The sequence below is a fragment of the Spathaspora passalidarum genome, assembly GCF_000223485.1.
Source record: "Spathaspora passalidarum NRRL Y-27907 unplaced genomic scaffold SPAPAscaffold_3, whole genome shotgun sequence".
Classification (NCBI taxonomy): domain Eukaryota; kingdom Fungi; phylum Ascomycota; class Pichiomycetes; order Serinales; family Debaryomycetaceae; genus Spathaspora; species Spathaspora passalidarum.
This window is the reverse complement of record NW_006767427.1, coordinates 548,992-567,842: the sequence shown is the minus strand read 5'-3', so window position 1 is coordinate 567,842 and position 18,851 is coordinate 548,992. Positions and strand designations below refer to the sequence as shown.

At 37.8% G+C, this 18,851-nt stretch overlaps 11 protein-coding genes across 11 annotated transcripts; 5 read left to right on the top strand and 6 right to left on the bottom strand. All coding sequences in view use genetic code 12, as the record gives it.

Moving 5' to 3' along the window:
- Positions 1-7: 7 nt before the first annotated feature.
- SPAPADRAFT_136394 (uncharacterized protein) lies at positions 8-748 on the bottom strand (the record flags this gene model as incomplete). Its single annotated transcript, XM_007374384.1, has 1 exon — positions 8-748. The coding sequence occupies one exon, from the start codon at positions 746-748 to the stop codon at positions 8-10; it is 741 nt and encodes a 246-aa protein (XP_007374446.1).
- Positions 749-994: 246 nt separating this feature from the next.
- TEF1 (translation elongation factor EF-1 alpha) lies at positions 995-2,371 on the bottom strand (the record flags this gene model as incomplete). The annotated part of the gene is made up of 1 exon (XM_007374383.1): positions 995-2,371. One exon carries the CDS (start codon positions 2,369-2,371, stop codon positions 995-997), a length of 1,377 nt encoding a protein of 458 aa, XP_007374445.1.
- Positions 2,372-2,741: 370 nt separating this feature from the next.
- On the bottom strand, positions 2,742-4,850 carry SPAPADRAFT_137185 (protein kinase activating protein; the record flags this gene model as incomplete). Its single annotated transcript, XM_007374382.1, has 1 exon — positions 2,742-4,850. One exon carries the CDS (start codon positions 4,848-4,850, stop codon positions 2,742-2,744), a length of 2,109 nt encoding a protein of 702 aa, XP_007374444.1.
- A 1,193-nt stretch (positions 4,851-6,043) lies between these two features.
- On the top strand, positions 6,044-7,353 carry SPAPADRAFT_60272 (uncharacterized protein; the record flags this gene model as incomplete). The annotated part of the gene is made up of 1 exon (XM_007374381.1): positions 6,044-7,353. One exon carries the CDS (start codon positions 6,427-6,429, stop codon positions 7,327-7,329), a length of 903 nt encoding a protein of 300 aa, XP_007374443.1.
- Positions 7,354-7,457: 104 nt separating this feature from the next.
- PGA46 (Pga46p) lies at positions 7,458-9,542 on the bottom strand (the record flags this gene model as incomplete). The annotated part of the gene is made up of 1 exon (XM_007374379.1): positions 7,458-9,542. One exon carries the CDS (start codon positions 9,540-9,542, stop codon positions 8,625-8,627), a length of 918 nt encoding a protein of 305 aa, XP_007374441.1.
- SPAPADRAFT_60271 (DNA-3-methyladenine glycosylase II) lies at positions 7,579-8,583 on the top strand (the record flags this gene model as incomplete). Its single annotated transcript, XM_007374380.1, has 1 exon — positions 7,579-8,583. One exon carries the CDS (start codon positions 7,579-7,581, stop codon positions 8,581-8,583), a length of 1,005 nt encoding a protein of 334 aa, XP_007374442.1.
- A 1,145-nt stretch (positions 9,543-10,687) lies between the features above and the next one.
- On the top strand, positions 10,688-11,161 carry SPAPADRAFT_60270 (uncharacterized protein; the record flags this gene model as incomplete). Its single annotated transcript, XM_007374378.1, has 1 exon — positions 10,688-11,161. A coding segment is annotated over one exon (235 nt), but the record flags the coding sequence as incomplete, so codon positions are not given.
- A 2,798-nt stretch (positions 11,162-13,959) lies between these two features.
- On the top strand, positions 13,960-15,272 carry SPAPADRAFT_60269 (uncharacterized protein; the record flags this gene model as incomplete). The annotated part of the gene is made up of 1 exon (XM_007374377.1): positions 13,960-15,272. A coding segment is annotated over one exon (265 nt), but the record flags the coding sequence as incomplete, so codon positions are not given.
- A 28-nt stretch (positions 15,273-15,300) lies between these two features.
- SPAPADRAFT_60268 (uncharacterized protein) lies at positions 15,301-15,874 on the bottom strand (the record flags this gene model as incomplete). Its single annotated transcript, XM_007374376.1, is given in 2 exon segments — positions 15,301-15,767; positions 15,786-15,874. The coding sequence occupies 1 exon segment, from the start codon at positions 15,756-15,758 to the stop codon at positions 15,408-15,410; it is 351 nt and encodes a 116-aa protein (XP_007374438.1).
- A 99-nt stretch (positions 15,875-15,973) lies between these two features.
- STN1 (Stn1p) lies at positions 15,974-17,275 on the bottom strand (the record flags this gene model as incomplete). Its single annotated transcript, XM_007374375.1, has 1 exon — positions 15,974-17,275. A coding segment is annotated over one exon (1,302 nt), but the record flags the coding sequence as incomplete, so codon positions are not given.
- Positions 17,276-17,385: 110 nt separating this feature from the next.
- RRP8 (25S rRNA (adenine645-N1)-methyltransferase) lies at positions 17,386-18,797 on the top strand (the record flags this gene model as incomplete). Its single annotated transcript, XM_007374374.1, has 1 exon — positions 17,386-18,797. A coding segment is annotated over one exon (971 nt), but the record flags the coding sequence as incomplete, so codon positions are not given.
- Between the last annotated feature and the right edge of the window lie 54 nt (positions 18,798-18,851).

Sequence of the window (18,851 nt, the reverse complement as noted above, 5' to 3'; positions counted from 1 at the left end):
TCTAGTTCTATTTGCTGTTAATACAAGCACAAACCACCTTGAGAAGCAATCCAAGAATACCACCTTCTTCTTGTGGCTGTTGCTGTTGTTGGTATGGTTGTTGGTAATGTTGTTGTTGTTGATGTTGTTGTTGTTGATGGTATTGAGGTTGTCCAGTACCATGGTATGCCTGTTGTGGAGCTTGTCCATTCCAGTGACTCGGAATTTGACCCGCATCACTACCTTCTAATTCAACCACCAAAACACCGGCATTTTTAGGATCTATATGATGTTTCAATCCCATTTCTTGGCATAAATCATTAACAGCCGGTTTTAACTTAGCAATACCATTAGCTGAATGCAATCCCTTGCCGACGATAACTCGTAAATGGCTCTGGTTTGTCTTTACAGCATATGCGATTCTCTGTTGTAAAAACCAAACAGCTTCTTTCACATACAAACCGTGTAAATCGATTTCGTCAGGTCCACTATCTTCGTTATTTTCACGGAATACATACTCGGCAGCTTGACGGTTAACATTTTCAGCTTGGCTCAAAATCTTTTTACTTTGTTCAGATAATTCATGAGCACGTTGTCCATCGCCAGATTTAAACGCAGCTTGTGATTCTTGACTAAGTTGGTTACGCTTCTTATATAACTGATCGGCTTCAGCACGAAGACGCTTGTATTCAGAATCAGTAGCGTGATTATAATCACGCTCGGTACCTTCGTCAAAGAGCTTGACTCCTCTATCGATATAGTCTGCCATTTGGTCTCGAGAAATAGTCGATGAGAAATGTCAACATGAAATTTGTTGACATATATTGATGTTACAAATACAAATATGCAGGAGAAGATCCATGTCAAATTCTAAACTTATTGTTAAATGCAATTTCGCTTCTACATCTCTACAATGTGTACCTTTTTTTTTTTGAAAAGTTTATATATTATATATTTCAAATATAAATATAATTAAAGAAAAATAACCAAGTAAAATAAGAAATCAATGATCAACTTACTTCTTAGCAGCCTTTTGAGCAGCCTTGGTAACCTTACCAGCCTTGTCGGACTTTTCAACAGACTTGATAACACCGACAGCGACAGTTTGTCTCATATCTCTGACAGCGAATCTACCTAATGGTGGGTAGTCAGTGAAAGCTTCAACACACATTGGCTTGGTTGGGACCATCTTGACGATAGCAGCATCACCGGACTTGACGAACTTAGGGTTAGCTTCTAAACTCTTACCAGTTCTTCTGTCAATCTTTTCAATCAAAGTGTCGAACTTACAAGCAATGTGGGCAGTGTGACAATCCAAGACTGGAGAGTAACCAGAGGAGATTTGACCTGGGTGGTTCAAGACAATAACTTGAGCGTTGAAAGAGTCACAACCCTTTGGTGGATCGTTCTTGGAGTCACCACAGACGTTACCTCTTCTGATTTCCTTAACGGAAACGTTCTTGACGTTGAAACCAACGTTGTCACCTGGGACACCTTCAGTTAATTGTTCGTGGTGCATTTCGACGGACTTAACTTCAGTGGTAACACCAGCTGGGGCAAAGGTAACAACCATACCGGCCTTGATGATACCGGTTTCAACTCTACCGACTGGCACAGTACCAATACCACCGATCTTGTAGACATCTTGCAATGGTAATCTCAATGGCTTGTCAGTTGGTCTGGAAGGTGGTTCAATAGCATCAATAGCTTCTAACAAAGTCTTACCAGTGGACTTACCAGCCTTGGTTTCCTTTTCCCAACCCTTGTACCATGGACAGTTTTCAGATGGTTCAATCATGTTGTCACCATTCCAACCAGAGATTGGAACGAATGGAACGGACTTAGGGTTGTAACCGACCTTCTTGACGAAGTTAGAGGTTTCCTTGATGATTTCTTCGAATCTGTTCTTGTCCCACTTAACAGAGTCCATCTTGTTAACAGCAACAATCAATTGCTTGACACCTAAGGTGTAAGCTAACAAAGCGTGTTCTCTGGTTTGACCATCCTTAGAAATACCAGCTTCGAATTCACCAGTACCACCAGCAATAATCAAAATAGCACAATCAGCTTGAGAAGTACCGGTAATCATGTTCTTGATGAAATCTCTGTGACCTGGAGCATCAATAACGGTAACGTGGTACTTTGGAGTTTCGAACTTCCATAAAGCGATATCAATGGTGATACCTCTTTCTCTTTCAGCCTTAAGTTTATCCAAAACCCAAGCGTACTTGAAGGAACCCTTACCTAATTCAGCGGCTTCCTTTTCGAACTTTTCAATGGTTCTCTTATCAATACCACCACACTTGTAAATCAAGTGACCGGTGGTAGTAGACTTACCAGAATCGACGTGACCAATAACAACGACGTTAACGTGAGTTTTTTCTTTACCCATTTTGATTAATGTTTAAGATGTGTAGTAAAAGAAAGAAAAAGAGAAATCAGAAATGAGAAATTTAACGAGGGATGGCACCAGAATTATATAAAATCCCCCAAAAAAAAATTTTCCTTCTCATCAATTTTGAAATTCCAATTAAACTGTAAAATGTAAATAGATAATAATGAGTAATCTGCAAAATTGTAAACAAAATGTGTGAGTCAATTTATTCGGAAAAAAAAAAATAATGTTAAAATTGGTCAAGTATCCGAAAATAGATTTTTGCCCAGTATTATTTAGGTCATGTGAGTTTTTTATTTTTAGGGCTCCAGACCTAGTTGCATTTTATTTTTTTAATTATTTATTTATTGATTGATTGAGATCTATACTAATTCCTTCTTGTTCTTGTCCTTTTACGAGGCTTTTCTTGGTCTAACATTTCTGTTCCGCTTAACTTTCTCATCAACTGCTCTTCAGTCCGGATAGAATCTGTGTCTTGGTATCTGACTTGATTCAATTCTTCATCGTCTTCCTCAATGTTAGTAATATCAAAGCACGCTTCTTCATTTTGCGTCTGCTGTTCTTCGTCATGTTCAATCACACGTTTTATGCTGTTAGATACCGATTGAGCACCTCCAAGTCTCCCATAGCGTGTTTTACCCTTGGCCTTGCGGGGTGAAGGTAATCTTACTTGGGTATCACTTTGACTCTCCTTCTCTTCGCCCTTCTCCGCTGAACTGCTTGCTTGCTGCAAATTCGTGACATATTCTAATAATGACTTCGGCTTGCTGTAATTGCTGGGTGCAAACAAACACCATTGCAAATTGATCAACTCGGGCATAACTAGGGTTGATTTACCCATTGAAAGTTCCATTATCTCCCAAAGGTATGCGATTGAAACGATCGGGATATTCCAGTTCTTGGCAGCATTGATCTTGTTACGGGATGAGATCTTAGCTACAGATGAGTTGTTGTTCCCACTCTGGTATATTGGACAATTGACAATGTCCTTATACTTATAATTGAACAATTGCGGTGATGTCTTGTTTAAATTGGGTTGGAATAAGCTTATGTTAACAATTAGCAAATCTCGTTTGGAATTCAAGTTTGAACAATATTCAAAGTCCAAATAGCTGATAAGCTTCTCAATATGAAGTTGTTCAATCCCAGTGAACCCGGTTATACAAATCTTGAATTTCTTTTTCGATTTTGCAAGCCCCTTCATTGGCATGCACCATCTATCCGTCATCACTCGTTTATAATACATAGATCTCTCGACAAACCATTCAGTCACAACTTTTAGGTAACCATTCGTGATTTTCAGAAGAAGAGAAGACGGCATGATCTTCAACATGGCATTGGATTGGCCGCCTTTAGATGCAGGAAGTATTATATGGGTTATGGAATTATCAGTGCTGTCATCGGTTACTTCACCCAGAAGGTTTTCAACGGCTTTTGAAAGCAATGTAAATTCATTCGCAGAAAATCCTACTAGCAAGAAATTGAATCCGAGGAACAATTGACTTTCTTTGGATGGTTCGAGATCCTCCTGTTTCAGCTTAGATTCAATTTGTGTATTTTCGTTGTCGCTATCACTGTTGTCGTTATTTTCGTCCCAGATGTCATCTTTCATCTGCTGTCGTTTGCTATTGGTTTTAGTTTTATCCATTATCGAATTCCATATCTCATCATTATGGCTCCGTTTCAATTTATTTATTTTCTTCAGTTCAGTCAATGTAGTTGTACGCACAGGAGTGGTGGATTTTTCCCGTTCGCTTGAAACTGTTGAGTTTAGATCAAGTTGTGACCAAACGCTACATCCACGCTCATACATCTCCAATGGATCATTAGTCAATGCATAATCTTCAAAATCCAAAGCGGCCCCTCTAATCAAACTATCAAATATCCACAATGGATGAACCACGGGCTTATCCCATTCAACAGCCTTGGCGTATCTCTTCCCGCGTAAATCGGTACTTACTACACATGTATTTGTTAGTGATAAGGATTCAGTGGATTTGCCTCCGTTTTGAGAAACTATTGTCGCTAGATTCTTATAGGTAAAGAATGAGGAAGGTGAAAATGAAGTACTCTTGTTCTGTCTGAACTTACAGTTCAATAAACCTGAAATCTGTGATGTTGACAAGTCGATACGTGAAAAGCAAATGTTGATATTGTGGAATATCGGAAGTAAATATTTATCAATGTTCATTTCTTCTGGATTTTCTTCTCCATTGATCCATGCATGGTGTACTTTAAGCACAGATTGAACTGTTACAAACTTGATATCTGCACGGTTTCGGATACAGAACCGATACTTTTCTGTATTCCGGTCACCCACGATAAGATAGTTGACATCAGACATGAGATCACTGTAGTGCTTTCCTCCTAGTGTTTCTATTTTGGTTGCCATTTCTTCTCTTTGGGAGGATGGTATTCCTGTACAACAGAACATTTGTCCTGTGAAAGGTCGAGACAGTCCACTTATAGAAGTCATCAGCTGGTGCATGTAAATATTTTGATTTTGTTATTTGTTGTGGCGACGTGTTTATTAGGTTATTGCGAATGGTAAAGCGAATGACGGTGATAATATGTACAGGTTAATAATTATATGCTAAAATTCCAGAATTGTATAAGTCTGGTTTAATTGGTTGTGTGCTGTGTAGCGTGTTAACTGTTTTGGTGATAGTTTCCTAGCAGTATCGGTTTGACCAAAATTAATTTTCGTGAGAACTATTCATCAGAGTGCTTTTAGTTCCTTTTTTTTTTTGCAACCCACTGTTTCAAAGCAAAAGAAGCACAGAATATTAACAGGTGAGTTTACCAATATGCAGATTGAAAACAATGTGCTGGTTCAGAGAATGTGGGTAGAGTCTGCTAAACCCCATATTCCTTTCAAAAAGACCATTTCAATCCTCTTATCCAAATATCCAAAATTGAAACAACTTAAATCCCAGACAACCAATTCAAGAACCTTGGTAGTTTCTTCGTGGTCGTGCTTTAATTCATCAATTAGTGAAGGCTCAACTAAAAAAGCCAATCTAAATAATAGTTTAAACATAGTAGGTGTGGCGAATCTTCAGCCTTTAGCCACTTCCACTCCAGTAGTCCTGCCTCAACATCAGACCGTATACAAGGCAGACCAAGTAGACAGTAAGTATCCTCAAAGGAAGGAATTAAAATCAGAAAAGCAGAAAGTATACGAGCCAATATTCCTGAGCCCTTTAAAGTCATTTGCGGTTAAAAGAGATAATACAGGTGAGATCACGTCACCTGTTAAGCAACCAAAAATAGTTACGGGTCTTGAAGAAGTGGTTGCCCTTCAGGATCTAAAAATTCGTCTCTTGGAACAATTTGCAACTATACCAGCTAGCGAAAGGGTACAATTGGAGAAATTAAATCATAGGATTACCTTACTAAAACAGTGCCAAGGTATCGAATTTTGAGAGAAACTACTGTGACCCCCCTAAGAAACAGCTTGAAGTAAAACGAATATGACACTACAAAGCAATGCTGATAGCAGCCAGGTAAGTATGTGAGAAATTTTTACTTAGGAACCACAACTTGTTTTCGGCTAAATGTGTCTTTCATTTGGCCTGGGAATTTTTCAATTTACCCCGCGTCGGGAAGCATCCCACAGTTGATTGATTTTGGTACCGAGCTTCAAAAAAAAAAAATTGTTGTTTCTACAGCCCCACACCGGAACAACCACCGATAAGCTAATTATATAAATAGTACCTATGAATTAGACTGGAATTTTCAATTTCTAAGCTATATCCAATTTAAATTACCTCATGTTAAATCCAGAATCCTCCCCTTACTACGAACATACCGTTTGTTTAGCCAATGCTGCCAATCCTCGGGCACCTGGCTCAGTTGTGCTTCCAAAACCATCAAATCTCAGTGAAGATTATCAACTCAAAATAGCCTATAGAAAATATGTCACTAAACGTTGTATTCCATATGGTGCTAAACGGATAAACTTTATTTTTCTTCATGGTAACGGTATGAATAAAGGTATTTGGCACTATCACATCGATCAACTTTACAATATGTATGCACTGATTCCCAACATGTACATCGACACTGTGTTAGCTCCTGATCATATCAACATGTGTGATTCTGCTTATGTTAATGGTGAAAAACTAGGTGCTGTTTGTGATTGGAATGATTTGGCTAAGGACTATGTTCAATTGGTCAAGATTCAAGAGAAGCAACTGTTTTTGCATCCACAGGCATTTAATGTTATTGTGGCACATTCAATGGGTGGATTTATTGCATTACAAGTTGTTGCAAGAGAGCCTCATTTGTTTGATTGTTCTGTATTGGTTAACCCAGTTTGTGTTAGTAATCCTGCGGCCGATCCAGGATTCATTGCCTACCAAAAGGATTGGTATAGACGTGGGTATGTTAAATTAAACTATGATATTAAACAAGGTGAAAGTTGGTATGACAAAGTGTTTGACCATTTTAAGAATAAGTCATTCTATCGTGGATTCCAACCTACAATATTGAAGAATTTGATGGAAGATGAAATACCAGATACTTATAATCGCGACAAGTATTATCAAACTGTTCAATTAAAACATGATGGATATCAAGACTACGTATCTTACTACAGTCAATACGATGCGATTCCTGCCGGTTATCCAGCGTATGAACAAGTTAAGGTACCACTTAGAATCTTATCAGGAAACAAGGATCTTTCATCACAATTAATTGGCAAATTGTGTCAAGAAAAGATCAAACATGCACAACTTCACGAACTAAAGGATCAATACCACAACATGCATGCCCTGTCACCAGACTTGATTTTGTCCCTTCTAAATGACTTTGTAGTTGAAACCTATAACCATAGTCGTAAACGTAATGATTTCGATTACTTGAAAGAACATGGGGAAAACTACAAACAGATTATGTTTGAGTCTAGATTAAAGGAGTTCTTGGGTGATATTAAATTCCAAAGTAAGTTGTAGAGTTAAATAGAATAAATGCTTTTGCTTTTTATTATTATTATTATTATTATTTTTTTTTTTACCTCCCAAACTTATCTCCGAGATTTAACCGAAATTTCACCGAGATGATTCATTATGGATCGCCTCCATTATGACTTTGCTCTAATTACAAAAACACGTCTCTTTTTATTGCAATAGCATCATTAGGTTTGATTAATTTATTTCATAGTGATTCCTTTGAGAAGATTTTGTTCACGTTTAAGTTATACAATGGTTGCTGTTACCCGAGCTAAGTCCACGACCCCAGGGTCTGTTAATAAAATTCTAACCACCAATACGGTCAAGAATGTAATTGTCAAGAAGACTGTTGTCAAAAAGAAAACTGTTATCAAAAAGAAGCCAGCACTTACTAAGACAAGATCTGATTTAGAAGATCTTCTCCAGGATGTTTCAATTCCTGATGATTTGGCCCTTCCTGAGGAATATGTCGCGTATCATACACCTGAGTTCATCTCCGGAATAGAACACATACTTCAGGTAGATCGCTCACTTTATCCTGCCATTGTTCATGCCAACTTCCCTAGGTTTTCCAAGACTGAATCGGATAAGCCAAAAGACGTGATTTGCCATTATTGGTATTCGTTGATCGCGTCGGTGATTTCTCAACAAGTTAGTGGAGCCTCTGCACGTGCTATTGAGGCCCGGTTCAAGGCGTTGTTTAATGGGGAGAAGCCCACTCCCGAGATAACTCTAAAATTCAGTTTTGATCAGTTGAGATCAGCAGGTTTGTCAAATATGAAGGCTAAATATGTCGAAAGTATAAGTCAAGCATTCGCTGATCCTAACTGCAAATTAACCCACCTTGAATTTTACGAAAACAGCTCATTGGAGGAGATTGTTGATGAGTTGGTAAAATTAAAGGGGATTGGAGTATGGAGTGCTAAAATGTTTTCCATATTTACATTGGGAGAAATGGATGTTTTCGCTGAGGATGATTTAGGTATTGCTAGAGGGATGGCAAAATACTTAACAAGAAGACCAGATTTGATGAAAGAGATTAAGCAGGCATGTGCTGATGATGAAGCAATACAAGTGTGGTTGAAAAGAAAAGCAAAATTTGCAAAGAATGATTCTAAACGTAACTGGAATCCAGTTCATGATGCCTATGTGGAGTTTGCTTCTCGGAAATTTGCCCCGCATCGAACTGCTTTGATGATGATCATGTGGAGATTGGGATCTACAAACATTGAAGTACTTGAAAAGCTTGATGAGTAAAAAAAAAAAAACACAAGAGATGTTTATTAAATATATAAAGTTTAACCGAATATCATAACCACAAGAAAAATGACAAAATATGAATGTACTTTGATCTTATTTCCCAAACTTTCTTCCTCTCCTCCGATTTTAATTACTTTCGGATTTCTTTTCTGGTCCTTAACTTTATTCAACTCTTTTTCAATCTCTCCTAATCCATAATCTAGATTCTTGGTTTTTAAGAATTGCAAATCTGCTGGATTGAATCCCTGTTCATTAACCAAATACTTAATAAACTCATCAATGTCAATTTCAATCTCGTTGTTGTTGTTATTAATACCATTGTTATGATTGGAATATTTTTTGGTTATACCATTCAGTTCATCGTCGGACTTATCCAGAGATACCAACTGAACCCACTTTTTTAAATCATAAGGATTACTTTCGGTGCTATCATAGTTTTTGATCCTGGTACGTAGGGAGTTCTTTTCTTGCACAGACATCATGGACATTTTCTTGCTCTGTTTAAATATAAGGAATTCTTTGACCCATGACTTTGGTGAATGGATTGGTTCAATGTTGTTCTTTACTTTGTCTAATGAATCTTCCGGTTCATCTTCTTCGTCACTGTCAACACCAGCTTTTGGATCTTTGGTATCACCATTAACACTCATACTCGTCACTTTATCTTCATGTTTCTCACCTCTAAAAAACAGTCTGATGCCAAATCTCTTAGGTTTAGGTGGTTTATCTGGAATAAATGATTCTCGTATGGTCTTTTGCATGGGATTAATTATAGGAATCTCTAATTTGTCTTGTAATTCAGGTATAGGAATATATTCACGGAATTTGGATTTAACATAGTGTAATGGTTCAGGGATTTCTTGATTGTTGATTTTTAGGTCTAACCCAGTTGCAACTTGTGCAACTATAATGAAGACAAGCTGGAATAGTAATAGGAGAGGTATACGTAATTTCATAGGGAGTTGTTATAGCTTATGTGTTGCAAGGTAATTTTGTAAAAATTTCGCAGCCACAAATCAAAATATATTACAAACTAAAGAACATTCTACAGAAAAATTATCTCATGCACGAGAAGCAAATTAAAATAGAATAAGATATCCAATAACATCCAAATCTGCAAGTTATTGACCAATAGCTTACCTCATTATGTACACCGAATAATATTAAAAAATGTGCAAATATCCATGCGTGCATCCAAACATCAATGCATAGTCGTTTATCATCGTCAAAATTTTCCGTCGCGTTGATCGCACGAAGGCCTAATAAACTCAAAATATGCTATACTCGATTGGGGGTGCATACCAAAGTTAACCCGATCTGCGTCTAAAAAAAATATGACGTGACACATAAAGCTACAGATAGCAACACATGCAAATTAATAATATAGCACGAGAGATCTAAATTAAACCTTCATCCAAGTCTAGTGTATAAATCGGAGGTATTAAAGCGAACGTTTTTTATCGGGAGGTGAAATCAGCGTAATCTGGCAATAAACAATGGAGAAATATTATTAAATCGGTGATCCCCAGGGTGAATCAGAATAGAATGGGTTATGCCACAATAGGTGACAGGACAATGCACGACATTGCTTGTCAACTAACCAAGTGGAAACGCAAGGTACACATAACAAAGTAAAGTTCTATCTGTTTTAGGCAGAAAAATTGACATTTTCAGCGCGCAAGGGACTAAACCGGGATGGTTTGGCTGGAGGGCGGATCCCAAATTAGAAACACGAAATTTCAATTATTTTTTTAGCTTGTTTACTCCCATTGTTGTTAGAAAAAAAGATACAAACAACAATGGGGGAGGTTGGCACGCTGGTATATGGCAACGATGCTTGCCATCTGTCTCCCCGCCGCCCTCCCCTAGGTTTAAATAGTTGCTATCTCTTGCTCATCTCATCAGTTGAATTTCCAATGATCCCATTTGCAAGTAAAGTCTAATTTCGTTGACCCCTTAAAATATACAATTTAAAGTTTTGAAAAAATAAAAACGGGTCTGATTTATTTAATCAAAACTTTCTATTTTTTTTTTTTTTTTGTGGTGTACGGTTTTAAACGAAAATTTATAATTGAGACACCTTTTTTTTTTATTTCCTACCAGGGGAAAAGTTACCACCAAATTAAGACCACAACAATCAACCCTCCAACTAACTGGTTTCGTTTTGGTACTGGATCAATTGCTAATTATCTTGGCAAGTAAGTTTAATTCCAAGTGCGACACGTTAAATTTTGAAAACTTTGCCGATTTATCACACCTTCGCTTAACAAATTTATTGGGTATTTACTCCCACTTGCTTTTAATACATGGTACAGCTTAAACTCTAATTATGATAAAAACATACTCCAGAAGAAATTCGTTAACTTCGATTTCCACAACAACATCCGCAGCACCATCTGCTTCTTCCACAACAATATCAAGACACGATCTTTCTACTGATAACCTTGTATCTTTAGATTCGAAGTTCACAAAGAAGTCTCACAAGAAATCAGTAGTTGGCAGAAATTACCCAAATTCACCACATATACCCCACGGATTCGAAATGTCGTCGTCAAAAAACCTAGCTAGTTCAGCCAATTCTTCTACCAGCAGCAGTACATATTATTTTCCCAATGGTGAGGTATTTCGTCCTCGTGTTACTCCTGCCAAGAGAAAGCGTCCAAGCAAGATTAATGTCCATGATACTGACGAGCATTCGGTGCATAGCGCCGAGAATACCAGTAATGACCAAATAAGTATTGCTAGTGTCAGTACTACTAGTAGTAGTGCCACAGTGCCCCGTGCATCCTCGTACCTGAATGTTAAGAAATTAAATAAGATGCATTTGACCAAAAATATCAGAGGAAGTAGAGATGATACACCAACTAACATTAGTACCGACTCATTCTTTACCATTCCGCTTCTGTCGCCACCATTGCAACAACCACCGGTGATGATACCTTACCAGAATTATCATAGTAATAGCAGTACAAGCTTGAAGAATCAAGGAATACCGAGGTTTCAATCGAATAACCTCCTAAAGGCAGAAAATATGGCACAATATTCTCATACATCCAGTTTATCGTCATCGGCGTCCAAGTCTAGTGGAAGTCTAGTATCAGACACTCCAAGTACCAGTGTTCATACTGATGAAATGGAAGAGGAAGCCACTGACAAACTGCCAGACGAAGAGGAAAAACAGGATGATAGTGGGGATAATACTTTAGAGCTAATTGAGGTACCCGAAGAACTTCTTCAAGCAGAAGCAATAGGGAACAGTCATGAAATTGAAGCAACGGAGCCCAAAAAAGATGTGATCATTGAACTCACACTTGATTCACCAGAAGATGAAACTGAAGTGACATCAGACCAAATTTCTCAACATTCAAATGAACACCATACAACTTACGATACCTCGATTTCCACCACCAATACCGACCCAGCAGATAATCATACTAACGACACCTACAAGAATACATTGGTTTCCTTAGCCACTCACCTGAACCCTGAATTATCTTCTGATGGCACTTCCGAAGAATTCTGCACCGCCAATAACTCACCACGCAATGATCAAACCTATGCTACCACCACTATAGCTAGAGAGAAGGTCAACCACAGATCACCGGGGACTATGAGTATATATAGTGAGATAAGCACTTTACCTGAGCCTGACATTGATGATGATTTTGAATCGTTTGTTGATGTGTATGCCTACCAACATGAGTCTGCAACCGCCAAGTTTTCTCCAGAAACGTTACAAGAAGTAGAAAACGAGTCTGAAGAATCTGATAAGGAGACGCTGCAAGAAGACGAAGTCAATATTACTCCTCAATCTATAACCTCACGTATCATAAACATCGATAACAAACGGGCGATCAGAATTGTTTCCCCTACCATTTCTTCATCTGCTTCCAATAGTGCAATATCATCACCAAATACCCCCAAAAGATCATCACGATACTTTGACAATGTTGATATGCAAGAGTTGGAAAAATTGTTGAATGACACTCAAGAAGAAGTCCCTCCGCGAGGTGATGTAATGATTGTTCAAACTCCTACCGGATTGCTTGATGCTATACCTGAAGTAAATACCAGTGTTGATAATACACCAGCAACGAATCAATCACACCCACTTGATGAAATATCACCATTTAAAGAATCACATACTGAAGAAACGACGCCACCACTTAGAGAATCGTCAACTGACTTATCATCAATTAAAGAATCATCACCAGAAATAACATCAAGTAAGGAGTCGTTAACTGTATCGCCATCCGATGAAGTATCTGTACCTAAAATATCTCCAAAAATAGAATCTAAAACGCTTCGATTTGAGGAAATATCAACACCTAAAACAGCAACCTCAGTTAAAACATCACCACCCCCACCACCCCCAGTTGATAAACCAGCAGACATACGAAGTAAGACAAGAGGTGAGCTCAAGCGATTACATTCGAACCATGCAGTATTATCAATAGGAATAAGGGCACCTCCTGCAGATGCGTTTCAATCAGTTAGAGTTGTTTCAGCTCCCACCATGTCTGATGTCTTTGGAGAACCAAAAATACAAACACCAACATCAGCTAATGCCAAGTATACTTCGTTGTTAAGTTCACCTGGTCACACATTCAAGGCGAAATTCAGTTCATTGACCGATCTTCATGCCCCAACCAAGAAACAAACACTTGAGCCTCCAGCACGCGCAGTTCCAACGTTAAACCTCTCCAAGGACAAATATACCCGTCGTAAACCACCTCCAGTTTCACCACTTATTGAGAAACACCCAGATACTGATTTACCACAACCAAACATAGATATCCAATCCAAGATTCAGGAAATCTCAGATGCAAATACCAAGATACATTCTCAGATAAAATTGCCATTACAACCACGACGCAAAGTTGATCCTCCCCCAGTCCAGGCTAGTCCACGCAAGATCAAGCTGTTCTTGAAGAAATTTGTACCATCCACCAACACTTCTCCTAACTCTTCCGCTGCTTCTGCCGGAATTGCTGCTACAACAACAGCAGCAGCAGCAGCAGCAACAACAACAACCTCACACAAAACCTCCTCATCAGTCAATAGCCATAGTGCTAAGGTGTTCAAGACGCTCCGTAAGAAAGGTGGAATGCCAGAATCAAAACCAGAGGAACTTGCACATAATCGGATGTCGATGTTCAGCATGACATCATTGAAATTGGAAGAATTACCTCGCTTTGAGCATGAAGAGAGTATGTTTGATGATGTTATTGATACCTTTGATAAGAAATTAAAGGAGGATATTGACATTTACGAATTTGTTTTTAAAAAAGAGTTGAATAAAAAGAATGAGAAACTAGAACAAAAAAAGGAAGAAAAAGTTGAGCCGAGTACAAAAGATAAAACTGTTGAACAAATTGCAAAAGAAGCTAATGAGGGTACCCAAGGTAAAGTAGAGGAACCACATGAACATCCAGTTGATGATGAAAGCATAAAATTCTTAAAACAGGAGGTATACTGGACTGCATTCGCCGAAAAGGAATTGACCAATATTGACAAGAACGTTATTAAGGAAATTGAAGAAGAATCATCTGAAGCTGAAAGTAGTAACAAGTCATCACTTCCGGTATCCCCGGAATCAGATTTATGTACTACAAATGAAGAACTGATGGAAGAAGACGAAAACCAGGAAGAAGATATCATGAGTATGGTTATTGACAGTCGAGATTTAAACTACCTTTTCAATGTTCTCAGCGAGCAACAGCGTCGTACCATTCCCTCGCATCTTAGATATGTTCGCCAGTTCAAAGATTTTAAATCTGTTGAAATCAGTATGAAGAAATTTGAAGATTTGACGAACTCTGAGTTGGTTCCTGTTAGTAATACCGCAACAGCTCCCATATTGAAAAAGAAAGATAGCAGTCATTCAGTAACGGCTAAAAAGAAGGTGATCTTTTCCAATAAAATTGCCATTAATGAAACATTCCCAGCTGGACTCTACAAGAGGTTTAATAAAGACATTACTCAATATCTTTTATCGGATTCTAGGTCAGAGATCTCGAAGGTTAAAGAGGAATTGAACAATTATAAATGTAATGAAATGTTGGTTCATGAAAGTTCTCAACAAAACACTCATTTCTTCTATTGATGTTAGTCTATGTATGTATTTACGAATTATAAAGAAACTCGTTAATATTTAGAGCGGCTATATGCCTTATGGAAATTAATTGGGTTGGTTTTTTACTCTTAGCTTCCTCTATATGTAGAGTACCCATAATTTGAAACCAACAAAGGAATATGGATATGTTCATCGGATTCCCCCACACTAAAGGTAACTTCAACATAAGGATAAAAACACGACTGACCAAGCTCTTCAAAATATTCTCGAGTATGAAATCTCAAAATATAAACACTCTTGGGAAATTCAGTAAATGGATGTCCATATTGGTTTGTCCAATATGTAACACGACCATCTTTGGAGGTTAGTTCCACGAATGCCGGAATTGTGTTTTTATACACGGAAATTAGTTCGACAATAACTCCTTCTGCTGGCTTTCCAGTGACGGTGTTAAGGACATGTGTGGTAACGATTGCCATTGAGTTAGTTAGGTATGTTGTAAAGTAGTGAAGTTGTAAAGTCAACTGCCATGTACTATGTCCGGTTCACCCGCGGGATCTTATATCCAATATAATAATGCTGCAAAAACAATAGCAAGTGGTTTACGCACGCTTGAGTTGGTTACATTTTTTTTTATTAGACGCTACTTCCTATGGCTATATAGGTTTTTCAAATCAAAAACGTGAACATGTAATGGTTAGATGTAAGCATTGAGCCCAGAAATTTTCGTCAAGACGCAGTTTTGTTAACTCCCTTTATATGTAGTATACCCATAATTGGAAATCAATAATGGAATATGAAGGTGTTCATCGGACTCCTTAACAGTAAATGTAATCTCAACATAAGGATAAAAGGTCTCTTGATCCAACTTTTCAAAATATTTCTTGGTGTTAAACTTAATTTTGTATTCTCCACTAGGGAATTGATTAGTTGTTGACTTATCTTGGTACTGCCATTCAATTATACGTCCATCTTGATTAGTCGTTGCCGTGAAATGAGGAACTGGATTTGATTCTACCAAGTTTATCTCAACGGCTACGTCGTGTGCTGGTTTACCATTGACAGTGTTGAGAATATGGGTGGTGATTCTTGTCATGGTTGTTTGTTGTTTGGGTATTCTTTTTTTTTTTTCTTCTTCTTCTTATCTTATCTACCTTTTTATTTTCCAAGTTTACTGGATGCTGTTGAAGAATAATTAACTTAATTAAATTTGGATAATTTAAATTTTAACCTTTATCTATACTAAAGTTTTTGTTTTGTCATTATTTGTTTACACATAACCATTACACCAAAGTTTAATTTTACACTTCTCTATAAATCTCCTATATAACTCCATTGAATATTCCGGGGATCGTAATGCCAACTATCCCGGTCATGCAAATCATCGACAATAATATAGTCGATGATTGCATTAACTATTTTATATCCTAGACCATCACCAATAACTTTGCGATGTTTAACCACTGACAAATAGTACACCACATCAAGAACTTCGTTGCTGACTCCTCTTTGTCGTATTCTCAGTAGACATGTCTTTAAATGGGTGTATAGTTTTTGTAAATTATTCAGGTAGACCTTTTGGGACTTTGTCACGGATATTAGATTCATATTTATCTGCAAATCATGTCGTATTCTTTGAAACACGACTTTTCTGGCTTGCTTGAATGTGAGATTTTCATGGTTGGGGATCTCAATCGCGGCTAGTTGGTTCCTAGTGAGGATATCTAAAAGATTGGCGATGTTTTGATCGTAGAATAGCGTGGCTAATTTGAATTCAACAAAATTGTTTGCTATTATCCATTTAATCATTTCAATGGCAAGTTGAAGATTAGTAAAAATTTTAATCTGTGTTTCATTATCCACAATCATCATACAGGTATCTTCATTTTGGTACAAATTCATACTATCAGAAGATGTTTTTCCAGTATTCTCCTGTATTTCATCACTTAATAGAAGCTCAGCTCGAGATTGTCGTTTATTAGTTTCCTGGGTATCAAACCTCACCACAACATCACCCTGCGATGTTGCCTCTGGAATGAAAACCCATCCGGGTTCAAGTATCTCTTTTCTATATTCCATTCGCTCTTTCCAACAGTCTATTTCTGCCGAAATGTCGGTATTCCCTCCAATAATATTCACGGTCTCTGCATGGACTTCTCGCTTGTTAGCCCAAGTAGACACTTTCCCTGTAATTTCGATAAGTTTCCCATAATTCAGGTCAAACCTCAATCCCGAACGCGAATACTCCAATATTGGCACCTTGCACCATATCCCGTCACCCGAACAATCATCTACGCGCAACAAGATGAAATCATAGCTGGGGTCGGCCCTACTTGATCGATACACTTCCCCGATTATCCTCCCTGCTATTCGTAGCTTACTTATGGGGAAGTTGTTTATGATAATCACGTTCAAATAAGAGGCATTCCGGAAGTATATTTGCGATAATGGTGGAGAGGTCGTAATATCATGGATGAAAAGCGGTGGTACCGATATGGAGGTTGGTGCAAGATGGAATACTTCAGGGACGTAGTATGTCTGGGTAGATGTCTGTAGTGCGATATGGTTTTCGCCAGGGGCGAATGTATATTTGTTATTATTTTGAATTGTTGCTGGTGATAGATTGTTTATATTATAAGTTGTGTTTATAAACAATTTTCTTCACTGCATATAAATGACGCGATATTAAAAAAAAAAAAAAGATTAAACTCATCTCAGATAGTACATTTCACAATTAACAACAAAATGACTCTCTTTGAAGTTAAAGGATGGGAATTGAAACAGGAAAAGATCGCCGTAGGTGGTGTTGTATCTAAGAAGAAAGCAAAAAAGGAAAAGAAAGAAAAGAAGAGACAGGCAGAAGCAGAAGCTAACGCTGCTGTCCAAAATGCTGAAACTGCAGCCATTACTGAAGTTGTTGCAAATGACCAAGCTGAAGAAAAACCTCAAGAATCCAAAAAGAGAAAGGCTGATTCAGAGCATACTCAAACTAAGAAACTGAAAACTAAGCAAGTGGAAGCCCCAGCTCCAATAGTAAGCACCACAACCAAGTTGACCCCACTTCAACAAAAAATGATGGCCAAGCTTAGCGGGTCCAGATTCAGATGGATTAACGAGCAGTTATACACAATCAGTTCTGAATCTGCATTAGAACTTATTAAATCTCAACCATCATTATTTGATGAATACCATGCCGGATTCCGCTCTCAAGTTGCATCATGGCCAGAAAACCCTGTAGATGTATTTGTTAAACAGATCAAGACCAGAGCTACTACCAGAAATGTGAATGCTCCTGGTGGATTACCTGGGTTGGCCAATAGAAAGGTTGTTGTTGCTGATATGGGATGTGGAGAAGCTCAACTTTCACTTGATGTTTCCAAGTTCTTAGCTCAACACAATAAGAAGAACAAACGTAAGTTAGATATTCAAGTTCACAGTTTTGATTTAAAGAAACACAACGAAAGAATCACCGTAGCTGATATCAAGAACGTCCCACTTCCAGATGAATCATGTACCATTGTTATATTCTGTCTTGCTATGATGGGAACAAATTTCTTGGATTTTGTCAATGAAGCATATAGAATCTTAGCACCAAACGGAGAATTATGGATTGCAGAAATAAAGTCAAGATTTACCGAGAGTGGGAACAATGCTAACCCCGAAGATGTGGGCCAAGAATTTGTCGATGCGTTAAAACTTTGTGGCTTTTTTCATAAATCCACAGATAATTCCAACAAGATGTTTTCCAGATTCGAATTCTTTAAGCCTTCAAAGGAAATCATCGAACTGAGAAACGCAAAATTACAAAGAAAGAAACGATTTATTGAGCAAGAAACCGATAAAGAAAAGTTGGAAACTAAGAGACAGGAAAAACCCGAGGGTGAATGGTTATTAAAACCATGCATATACAAAAGGAGGTAACCAGTAAATAGAAGCAAATAGCAAACTTTAAATTAACAAATCAGGCTTTGCCGATCGTTCGATCTTCCCTTGGTAAGTTGCAAACTTTAAAAGCTGGCAGTTGGATATTAATGGTAAGTTGGATCCCATTGTTTGACTAGTCACGTGACGTAAATTTCCTTATTAAGTAACTGCTGCCAGCGGTCTTGCAGCCTCTTTCATCCCAGCCAACGCCAAAAAAAATACAATTACCAGCAACTGCGAAATTAGAGAATATATAATTATAAAT